The sequence below is a fragment of the Chelon labrosus genome (genome assembly GCF_963514085.1).
Source record: "Chelon labrosus genome assembly, chromosome: 24".
In the NCBI taxonomy this organism is placed as follows: Eukaryota; Metazoa; Chordata; class Actinopteri; order Mugiliformes; family Mugilidae; genus Chelon; species Chelon labrosus.
Window position 1 is genome coordinate 9,300,274 of NC_140357.1, and position 12,073 is coordinate 9,312,346.

Sequence of the window (12,073 nt, forward strand, 5' to 3'; positions counted from 1 at the left end):
GCTGAAACCTTGGAGTCTGCTATCAATGCCAAGTCTGCACTCTAGTGTTCACTACCTGAAAACATCCTGGAATCATTGCTCTTCATTCAGGAAACAAATCAAAACATGACAGTTTTTATTGAAGGTTTAAATGGTGGGAAAGACTTCAACGCTGCAACAAAAGCTAATTTCTAAAGGTTCACATCCCAGACCACCTGGTTAGACTAATATCTGGGTCTTTAGACTTTTCAAACATGAAAAGGACCAATGACTTCAGAGTGAAATAACAGTATCATCTCTCACTGTCAACAGGGCTATGTCTACTTTGTATCAGGAAGCTAACTGGTCACAGCAGGCCATCAACACCTGACAGTGAATGAAGGACAAAACTCTTTCCCCATATACACTGCTGTCAACATGAAGGACTGGATAAAGAGCTGTTGAAGTGAAGCTGGTAAATATTGATTGCTTGATGCTGCAAGGACCTGCAACACTGTTGTTTCATGTGATTCCATGAAACTTTGAGAGACTGACTTGTTAATCAATGTAACTGCCGCTTTGATTGGTTTCAATGAACCAACCTGTTACTTCATCTGTAACAGTGGATCATGGACAGCCATGAGAGTCTCTCTCTTTGCTGAGTGTGGATCAATAATGTAAATAATAATCATACACTCAGCAGTTTTTTAAGTGAAAAGGTAGCGAGAAAGAAAGTCAGACTCAAACGAAGACACAAGAGGAGGCAGGAACTGGAAACTAGCAAACAAGAAAACATAGCAGAATAAATCTAAAGAAAATAACAACCAGACAAACTGCCACATGACAAAGGGGAAAGGCAGGAGTATATATAAACACACTGACTAATAAGGAGGCACTACAGGTTCATAAAGCTTCTGTTGCATCAGGTTAATTCTGAGGCATGGCTACCTGTTTTTTTCCCCACTCCCTTTACCGCAACAACCTAACTCACAATTGACATAACAGATACTTCCTTGTAATAGGGATAGGTTGCCTTCTATAAAAGCAAACACAACTCAAGCTGAGTACTGTCTCGGACACATTTGTGAAGAGGACTTAAAGAAGAGGAAAACCCCAAGGAGGTTGGTTTACATTTCATTTATATAAGCTTGCTAAAAAATAAGAGATTTTAAGTAATAATGTAATGACTGTGTTTAATTACTATATAATTGTTATATTATATTTTAAAATATTCTACAGATTCAGACTTAATGTGTGAATAAACTAATCTAAAAGGCTGTAATCCAGTTAGTCTTAATCTATGACAAATTCTCTTGTATCCTGAATATACATGTGGGTTCTTTAATATATCAAAATTAAAGGCTGCGGCAGATGAAATATGAAAAACTGCACTTAAAAACAGAAGTCAACACTGCCTGTGTTGTAAATTGAATACTAATCCACAAGCCTAACAGTAATTCCAGTAATTAGTATTGAGGCAATCTGTGAGGCAATCCATCTCAATTACTGCTCACTCAAGAACAGAACAACATCAACCTTATGTCCTCTTCTTCACAGCCCTGCAGAAATTTTGGGACTTCTTCAGTTGGTAAGTTAAATGTTGCTTTGTGACTTTGATTTCCTCTTTTAATTTTTTGTTTTGATGCTAAAATGCACTATTTTTATTTAAAATAAATTAATTTAAAAAGCATTTGCTTTTCAGGAAGGAAGGATAGCAGACGGGATCGTCTGAAAGGAGTCATGTTGGAGGTAAAATTTCCAGTGTTGTGTTATTAATTTTAAACCAGTTCAACCAGTTTGGATATGCAGTGCTATTTTAAATAAAGATTCTCTGTGACAGCAAGCAGCAGAGGTAAAGAAGCAGATTTCTCATTTTTCTTGAACTCGATTTCGTACGTTGGTTCATTCAGCAGAAGGAAACCGTCTCCTACTTGACCCTTAACGTCACCATACTGAGGGCCAAAACCAAGTCTTACGATTACTGTGAGTATTGTCTTTAAAAGATATTTAAGAAATCCTCTGTGCATTTCAGTTTTTTCAAACTGCAAACCTTTTTTCCTCTTCCTTTGGTTTAGTCTCTGAATCTGACTGCTATGTCACTCTCTCGCTGCCTACGGTGTCGAAGAGGACCTGTCGCACAGAAACTATTTGGAACAATAATAAACCTGAGTGGAATGAAACATTTACCTTTAGGGTCCCCAGCCAATTGAAAGTGAGTCCATTTATATTATGACTGTCCTTATTTTCAAAGTAATCCCACTGGACCAGAACCACAGGCTACTCTGAACATTTGTTTACCTTTTTTTTCTGTGGTAATCTGATGTCAGCTTTTTGTGAACAACTGTTTTATTGAAATTATGCTTTCACATGACAAGGTCAAATAGCACAAACATTTCTAACATATCCCTCCCTCCCTCCCTCCCTCCCCCCCTCCCCCTGGCGGCATCCCCCCTCCCTCCCACCTCCCCTCTCGGTCTAGTGTCTGACCATCCTATTGAGCGCTTTTATTCCGAACTGAGCAGGCCCGTTATAGCCGAAGGTGCTCCCTTCCATGAGTCCAGTGTAGATCTTTTGGCTTTGTTCACCTGCTGTACACAGTTCTAACATGACCACATCCTGAAAGTATTCCAGCCATTTCCTAGCGTACAGTTTGTGAGAGGGTAGCCAGCGTTGTACGATCAGTTTTTTGGCAGCCTTCAAGCCAGCCAACCAAACCTTGCGTTGTTTCTCATTCAGCCCCAAATGTGAATCGTCATTGAGCAAAAGGAGAGTCGGCTCCAGAGGTACAGGCTTGTCAATCATATTAGATAAAGTCACTGTTACCTTCCTCCAAAAGCCATAAACCTCTGGGCAGTCCCATACCATGTGCTTAAATGTTCCTGGTGTGTTCAGGGAGCACAAGTCACAGTTCGGGCTGGTTGACAGCTTCATATGAAATCTCAGAAGTGGTGTCAGATCGGTCTTCTGACACAACTTATAGTGAATCAACTGGTGGTTGGGGTTCTTGGACGCGTGAAATGTGTTCTCCCAGACAGTTTCCTAGTTTATGTCCTCCTCTGCAACCTCCAGGTCTCTAGACCATGCCTTGGCCAGGGGAAGCTCTTTCTGTGTGTGTGTTTGAAGTTGTGAATACACAACTGATACCAGTCCTCTAGTGTTCGTTGTGGATAGCCAGTCTACGACAGGATGTGTCTGCAGCTTAGAGTTCGTCCGCACACCATAGGCGCGAAGAGCTGACCATAGTCGGAGGTACAGAAAGTGATATGTCATTGGCAGATTGAAACGAGAACACAATGTCTGGAAGCTAAGCATACCCCCTGGGTCAAATACATCTCCGAGATTGTATACTCCCTTTGAGGACCATGATGCTGATTCAAACGGCTTATTCCCTGAGATAATATTCTTGTTCCCCCACAGTGGAGTATTCAGATGCCATTTCCAATTCCCCCCCAGACTTTTCTCAACCACCTTGAAATTTCGTATCGAATTTGTCATAACAGGCCCGAAGTGTAACATACATTGGTTGATAGTTCGTCCAGAAAATAAGACCCCTTCAAGTTTATATGGAAGCACTAGCACATCTTCTATATCTCTCCAGGCTACCTGAGAAGAGCGGTCAAGCCATGTCTTAAAAGGGCGCAGCTGAAAGGCCTGATGGTACCTCATAAAATTTGGGAAGGCCAGCCCACCCTCTCTGATGTCAGCTTATTGTAAATTCCTTTGTACAAGCATGTCCTGTTGGTCCTCAATAACAGTCATGTGTTTATTTACACTGTGCAACTCTCTCTTGCGCAGAATATTCTGGAGATGAACCTGTTTGATCAGGATTCTTTTAGTGCCGATGACCTGATCTCTACGATTTACTTTGACGTCATAGAGCTCCCTGTAGGGAAGAAGGAGACCAAAGTGTTCCCCTTAAATCCTGAGGTAAGACACTGTAAAACACTAAAGAGCTAAAATAATACTGGTTCCCCAATAAAATTAATTGTGTGAGTAAGGTCCTTAATTTTCTGCTATTTACATAGCCCATAAATGTGCATTAATACACAATGACTCCTCCAGCTTTGCTGTAAAAGTACATACAGCGGCCAAGTCAAAGAGACAGAGGCGCAGTTTAAGACGGAACAAATACTCCTGATGATCCCAAGATTGACAGCCACAAGTGGCAGCAAAGGCTTCGAAGGATACCAAGTTTGATGTATGTAAAGAGATGAGAGACGACTTGGTTTGTGATCCATAAGCAATCCAAGCATGTCATGGCCTAACCTCAGGCTTACTGACAGCTATGGAGGCAGAGACATGCCTTCTCAGTCATGCTAGCTTATGATTCCCAGGAAGAAATGAATGTGCTAGATCACCTTCTTTGGTTGGACCTCGTTTTAGACTAATCTCGATTCGATAAAGGTCTGAGTGCAGGTGGAAGATTAGCCATAGCAACACTGTGTAGACACTGGAGATGCTTGCAGACTTTAGGAAGAACCCAGCCCCAACAGTCCCATCATCTTTCAGCTTCCTGGGAATCATCTTCATTACCCAGGACATCAATTGCGAGCTGTACATCAGCTCTCTGAAAAAAAAAAAAAAAAGTACTGTAGATGAACTTCCTGCAGAAGCTGGAAAAGCTAAACCTGCCAAAGACAAAAGACTACATCTCCACCTTTCAACTCATCTTCAATAACCATCTGTTACTGACAATGCCAAAGACTAAGACTGCAGTACATCATTTATTCGGCTGATAAGGTGATTGGCTACATTCCCCAATCCCTCCAGAACATTTATGCTTCCCATATCCTGAGTTGGGCAGGAAAGACTTCACAAGAACAGTTCTGTTATTGTAGTTGTTGCAGCATATTTTAACCTCACATCTTACTGATTGTCTTGTTCATTTTCTTCTAGACCACAGGTGAACTTGTGGTTGAGTTTGAGCTGCTCCCAAGGTACGAGTCACTGAGTGTAGTCTATTACTAGTATCTAGCATAAAATATTTCATGTGTCAACCAATACCCAGGCTCAATAAGGAGCATATGTTTTCCCCCTTTTACAGTAAGGAGACCCCATATGACTATGGCACCAACGGCATCCTTATGGTAGGGCTTTCGTCATTTTTTTCTCCCTTGATCACGTATTAAATTTTTCTTTCTCAGCGTGATGATATGCTAACATTACTCTGCTTATTATGGATATGCAATTTTAGTTGTTGGACATCAAAGACAAGTTTAACGTACAATGTGATTTGGTTTAAATGGGTTGACCATTATGAATGTCTTTCTCTCTCTTGGTGTCCCCCAGGCTGGCCCATTCTCTGCCTTGCACATCAAAGTTGACAAGCCACCAAGCTTTGACTGTACGTTGTCAGTTAGACAAAATTATTAAGATTTATTCATTTTAGGCATGACAAACTGTAGCTCCACATGTATTTTACTTTTTCCCCACCAGTGCAAGGGCAGGTGCTGAAAATAAAGGGCGCCTACCCGGAAAGCCAGACAATAGTTTCAGAAGACCAGAGCCTGTGTTTCTATATCAACAGAGACTTGGAGACTGATCTTGAACTGGCAGTGAGTTTTAAATATTCTATACAACCAATAAAACTGATGGAGGAAAAGCAGAAACCAATTAAGTAATTCACAGCAGCTACTGTATCTTCTAAACACTTATTTCAACCAATGCAAACCCCTCGTCAAAATCAAATACCACGTATAACACGGTGTGTTATTTCTCTCTTTTGTCTGTCAGCCTTATGCCGATGCAGACTCTGTTGCTTCCATCAAGCTGCCTCCACTACAGGCCAAACATACAGGAAATGTTTCTCTTGTCGTTGATGAGGTAGGAACTCAGTTTGTGGGCAGTATACATTTTGTAAGCTATATTGACCCTTTTTTCCATTGCATTACCAAAAGCTCGGTCCAAAGAATGGCTGAGTGGTGGCACCAGATCAGCTCTATTAATATCTTTATGGCTGAAGAATTAACAACTGGTCATATTGAAGACCAACCCTGGTCTAGAGGAAATGTGACCAAGACACCCAACAAGGGTGTAACATGGATGTATGTGCAGCATTTGCAGCTGTTAAATGAAAAAAAAAATATATATATATATATGTGCATGACAATTATTACATAAGGGCGGCACAGTGGCGAGGTGGTTAGCACTGATGCCTCACAGCGAGAAGGTCCCAGGTTCAAATACATCAGCCGACTGAGCCTTTCTGTGTGGAGTTTGCATGTTCTCCCTGTGTCTGCATGGGTTTACTCCGGGTACTCAGGCTTCCTCCCACCATCCAAAGACATGTTTGTTAGTTTAATTGGCGATTCTAAATTGGCCGTAGGTGTGAATGTGAATGGTTGCCTGTCTCTCTGTGTTAGCCCTGAGATAGACTGGCGACCTGTCCAGGGTATACCCCGCCTCTTGCCCGATGACAGCTGGGATAGGCTCCAGCAGACCCCGCGACACTTAACAGGACGAGCGGTTATAGAAGATGAATATATGAATGAATTATTACATACACTGATCAGCCACAACATGACCACTGACAGAAGAAGTAAATAACATTAACCATCTTGTCTCAATTCAGTGTTCTTTTTGGAAACTTTTGGACCTGTGTGGATGTTACTTAGACATGTAGCACCCACCTAGACCATATCAGGCAACCCACACCCAATAGCACTGACACTCCTTTATGGCAGCAGCCATCCACAGCAGGATGCAACCTGACACAGGCACACACACAAAAATGGTTTAGGAACAACTAAAAAAAAACATGAAAAAAAGCACAAGGTGTTGAACGGGACTTCAATTTCACTAGATTCCAAACCGATGAAGTATGATAAATGTTTATTTGTTGAATGAGTTGGGCATTAACATTGGCAGATGTTTTCAAAGATTCGTTTTCTCATTGCAGGAGACTGTGGATTTTAGTCTGGAAATTAATGAAGGGTAAGGTGATTTATACAAAGGTTTCCTTTGATGAATTATGAGCATATGTGTGTGTGAATTCACCATGATACTTTTTTCTTTTTAAATTTTTTTTAATTTTACAAACCGGCAGCACAGAGAAAGATTTTTTCACTCGCATTGGCTACGACATCCCGGCACAAGAGAAAGAGTACCTGCAGAAGAGGAAGGCTGTAGTGGCGCAGGCTGTGGAGAAGCTTTTAGGCCTCAACACTCAACTCAAACCCAACAAGGTAGGACGAGGAGTGTGGCTCTTTAAAACCATGAATTAAAGGGTATAACATTAACAAAGATCACACCTTAATTGCTGCAAGGGAGTTTATAAGTAGACAGGATGGAGGGACTTCAGATGCAGAGGGACCCAGTGAGTGAGAGCTATGTCTCAGGAAGTTTCGGCTCTCTGTCCTCCTGGTCCTTGGAAGAGGAAAAGGAAGAGAAGAAAGGAGAGGGATGAGGAGGGTGGGGTTGAGAACTGAGATGAACAGAAAGGGAGAGGGTTAAGACACACCTTTATAGGCAAGAATAACTTCATAATATGTCATTTGTATACCTTTGCTAGAGTAGATTTCAATTCAACAACAAGGGATTAGATGAGAAAAAGACAAACCTTGGTGACGAGTAAGAGGAAAATCAGTGGCTTTCAGATTTGTGAACACCCAAACAGGACTTTCTGATTTGCTGTACTGAGCTGAAATAATAAAAATATAAATAATTGATCATGCCTTTTTTGACAATAGCAGTACCGTTCAACACACTCCCAGTATGTAAATCCTTTGCTGTGTTCTGTGTCCAGGTGCCAACTGTAGCAGTGGTGGCTTCAGGTGGAGGCTCTAGAGCAATGACAGGCACGTTTGGCAGTCTGAAGGGTCTGAAGGAACTCGGCGTCCTGGATGCTGTCACGTACATCACTGGAGTGTCTGGATCCACCTGGTCAGACAAATATCTGGATCCTTACACTTTTCAAACATCAAAAGGACCAATGATTTCACAATGAAATAACAGTATTATCTCCCATGGTCAACAGGGCTATGTCGAGCTTGTATCAGGAAGCTAACTGGTCGCAGCAGGACATCAACACCTTCATCTCAGCAGTAAGGGAACATCTTGACAGGCCGAGCCTTTTCTATTGGAATGAATTATACTATTACTATAACGAGCTGACACAGAAAGCCAATGACGGCTACTCTGTTTCGGCCGTTGATTTGTTCGGTCTGGTCTGTGAGCAACTCATATTTCAGAAGGTGAGCAGATAAGTACTTAACTATTTCAAACCCTTTGAAAGAAATCAAAAATAAAGCACAAAGCCAATAATCATAATAATGTGTTTGGAAACTGCAGAAACTGACCAGTACCCTGTCAGACCAGCAGATGACAGTGAATGAAGGTCAAAACCCTCTCCCTATATACACTGCTGTCAACATAAAGGACCATACGGGCTGTGAAACAGAAAGCGGTAAATATCCTGGAGACATTAATCTAACTCAGATGAATGTACATGTGAAAACTACTCAATTATTTACACAGGATTGCAACGCGTTGTGCTTTGTGTTTAAAACTGCTGCCTTGAGAGAGGACTCTGACGTGGACTTAGCCATTTACACCTGCTGCGTATTTTTCTATGTCAGCACATTATTCCCACCTAACACTGCAGGATCTTTCTGGAGGATAAACCTAGGTTCATTGGTGAGATACGCTCCCTGCTATGTGCTCGCTCAGCTGCATTTGTCCCAGGTGATGCTGGGGTAGATGTGCATGGTCCTGAGGAGAACATAACCAAGGAAGCAACCACGCTTACAAATAACATCCTGGGGTGTATACTCTTTTTTCACAGACATCTTTAATATGTCCCTTGTCTGAAAACCTAGTGATGTGAAAAAGTAAGTTAATTCCATGGAAACTAACCTCCTTGGTATTCTGGGCCCAATGATTGGTACATGATAGGAAGTGACAAGTGGAAGCTGCCTTATCTAAACCTCTGACCTCTGGTATTCTCTTTGGTATTGCAGCCTGTATCATCATCATGCCAAGATCTATGGCCTTAAGGGTTAGGTTTGTGGACAAGGAAGTAACCTTCCTCCCAAAGAGAAGGCTACTTATGCGCAGGCACAGGTTGTCCCATTGCACTCGTCCCAAATTGAATGAAGTGCTTTGATAGGATAGTTATGTTGTACATAACCTAAAATAAAAAAGACCTTCCCAGATACTGTGGACACATTACAGTTACAGCACAACTGATGATACTGTCAGCGCTGCTCTCACACACTCGGAGGGTAAGGACACGTACGTCAGAATGCTATTCATTCATTCATACTTAGACTTAAAAAGCTTCTGACCCTTGGACTGACTCCCTCTGTGACTGGATGTTGACAGACAGACCTCAGTCAGTCAGTCAGTAAGAGTAGGAAACCAGATATCAGACAGCAAGACTGTGAGCATCAGGACCCCTCAGGGGTGTATGCTCAGTCTGCCACTGTGCACTCTCTTCACCCATGACTGTGTAGCCTCCAACATCAGTATCATAAAGATTGCAGAAGACACCTTGTACATCGGTGTGACTGCAGTGGAGAGGGTGAAAACCATTTCTTGGAGTATACAGTACATCAGCAAGGACCTCAGAACACTCAGCAGCTGCTAAAGAAATCCCAATGATGACAACAATGAAATACAGCTGAGAGTGTCATCTGCACCTCGCTCACAGTGTGGTTTGGGGAACTGCACTACTTAGGACAGAAAGGCTGCTAATAAAGAACTGCCCAATTCATTTATTTTTTCTTAATTTAACTGATCTTGTTTACAGAGTGGTGTGAGTTCACCCCCTACGAGGTGGGTCTTCAAAAATATGGGGCTTTCATCCCAAGCGAGGACTTTGGAAGCCAGTTCCTCCTTGGCCGTAAGACCGTGGAGCTCTCACAGCTCCGCCTCCCTTACCTGATTGGTGAGAACACTTACCCAGTAAAAAGTAAAATGTGTCAACATCCCAGTGGGATAAAAATCCAGTATTTGTGGTGACAGTATCTTTTATTTTATTTTATTTCCATGTCAACCTCATCAGGAATATGGAGCAGTTTCTTCTCTGCAAGCACATCTGAGTTTTTGCACGAGCTCGGTTTGAGCGCCATCATGGAAGAACATGAGAGCATCACAGGTATTGAATTTAAACATTTAAACACCAACCATGCTCGTAGTTAGTGCACTGTTTTGTATACTGCCATCATTAGTTGCATTTCTTTTTGCAGAGTTGGACTTTGTAGGACTGCGCGTGTGCATGTGCTGCTACTGTTTAAATAATTTGAAAACAACTGCAGTAAAAAGATTTGACAAGTCCCTTCTTAAATCCTGTGCATGTATTCTGTCTTCTTTTGTAGGAGATGACTCAGAACCTGCATTTCAAACCAAAAATTTGTTGATAGCATCAGTTTTCAGTTCACTGATAGAGCTCCTCAAGGATCGTCCATTAATCTCTGAGATGCACAATTTCGTGCATGGTTTCTTCCTGCACTCGAACTACGAAGAAAGCAGCTCCTTCCAGGCACATAAAGGTAAAAAAAAAAGGGCTCACAAAACAGATTAAACTTAAGCCATATGGCCTCCTCATCATTGACCCATCCTAAAATCATTCTGGTCTCTGCACAGAAAACCACCCGGATGCTTTCCCAAACGAGCTGACCCCCAGTGACACCACTCTGCACATGGTCGATTCTGGCCACGCCATCAACATTGGCTGTCCACCGATCTTGCGGCCGGAGAGAGACGTGGACATCATCATAAGCCTGAATTACTCTTGGGAACCAGAGCACATGCTCAATGTAAACAGAAATGTATCCCAAATTCTTAAACCAGGATTAACTCAAAGAGACTTTTCCTATTTTAAACCATAATAACTGAAGCATTTAGTTTAGTGTCAAAGTCTGAAAACCTAGTGATGTGAAAAATTAAGTTCATTCCATGGAAACTAACCTCCGTGGTATTCTGGGCCCAATGATTGGTACATGATAGGAAGTGTCAAATGGAAGCTGCCTTATCTAAACCTCTGACCTCTGGTATCCTCTTTAGTATTGCAGCCTGTATCATCATCATGCCAAGCTCTATGGCCTTTAGGGTTAGTGGTTAGGGTTAGGGTTACCTGTGTTTGTAGCCATGTCTGTTAGGAAAAAGAACATAAGACCATTTGGGACCATGCTCAGAAGAGATGAAATCAAAGATAGGGTTGTTTGGTCACTGTAATATTAAACAGACTGCTTACTCCTAAAGAGAAGGCTACTTATGCGCAGGCACAGGTTGTATCTTCTACAAGTTGGACCCGGATTGTTAAATTTGCACCTTTTTCTCTAAGTAAATAATAAATAAAAAAGCGTTTCTTTAAAAAAAAAAAAAAGAAAAGAAATTAAAATAATCTGAACAATATTAATCAAAATAACAAAAACAAATACCAAATTATATTCAATATAGGGACCCTCGGGAAGAGTCCAACACAACAGCAGTTAATTAAATCAGTCATAGGGTTCCCAGTATTGGTTAAGGTTAGGTGTAAAGTTCAAAGTCTCGGTTAGGGTTAGGCATATGGTTCGAAATGGTTAGGGTTAGGGTTAGGGTTACCTGTGTTTGCAGCCATGTCTGTTAGGAAAAGGAACATAAGACCATTTGGGACCATGTTCAGAAGAGATGAATCAAAGATAGGGTTGTTTGGTCACTGTAATATTCGTCAGACTGCTTTTCAAAAAGAAGAACCTCACACCGAATTGAGAAGAATGGTGATGGAAAAGTCACGGTATGGGGTTGCTTTGAGTCCCAGAGGACTGGGTGAACCATTCAACACTGAATTCTGCATCCTATCAAAAAGTGCTTAAACATAATGAGGCATTTCGTCTCAAAGTTGAGCTGAAATTGGACCTTTTAACAGGAAAATGGTCCGAAGCATACTAGTAAGTCCACCAAGGAATGAACCACAAGGAAGAAATGGAGGACTAATGAATGTCATAGTCAAAGGCCCAGATAGGAAATATCTTGCAGCTGAAGGACTTCTGCATGGGTGCTATTAGAGACCAATAAACTATGCACAAGTTATTATTTCTGCTGAATGAGGTTAGTACCAGTTTCCAGGACCAGAAAGAAATGATATGACGTTAAACATCAATTTTCTTGGAGCTTTCTCATATGCATATCA

At 41.6% G+C, this 12,073-nt stretch overlaps 1 protein-coding gene across 1 annotated transcript; it reads left to right on the forward strand.

Moving 5' to 3' along the window:
* Positions 1-1,698: 1,698 nt before the first annotated feature.
* Positions 1,699-10,752, forward strand: LOC311509545 (cytosolic phospholipase A2 zeta-like; the record flags this gene model as incomplete). The annotated part of the gene is made up of 15 exons (XM_084574782.1): positions 1,699-1,707; positions 1,869-1,941; positions 3,557-3,615; positions 3,754-3,885; positions 4,855-4,895; positions 5,003-5,045; positions 5,248-5,302; positions 5,395-5,513; positions 5,692-5,781; positions 6,857-6,891; positions 7,004-7,142; positions 7,703-7,839; positions 7,934-8,150; positions 8,248-8,362; positions 9,707-10,752. 15 exons carry the CDS (start codon positions 1,699-1,701, stop codon positions 9,916-9,918), a joined length of 1,476 nt encoding a protein of 491 aa, XP_084430908.1. The 3' UTR covers positions 9,919-10,752.
* Between the last annotated feature and the right edge of the window lie 1,321 nt (positions 10,753-12,073).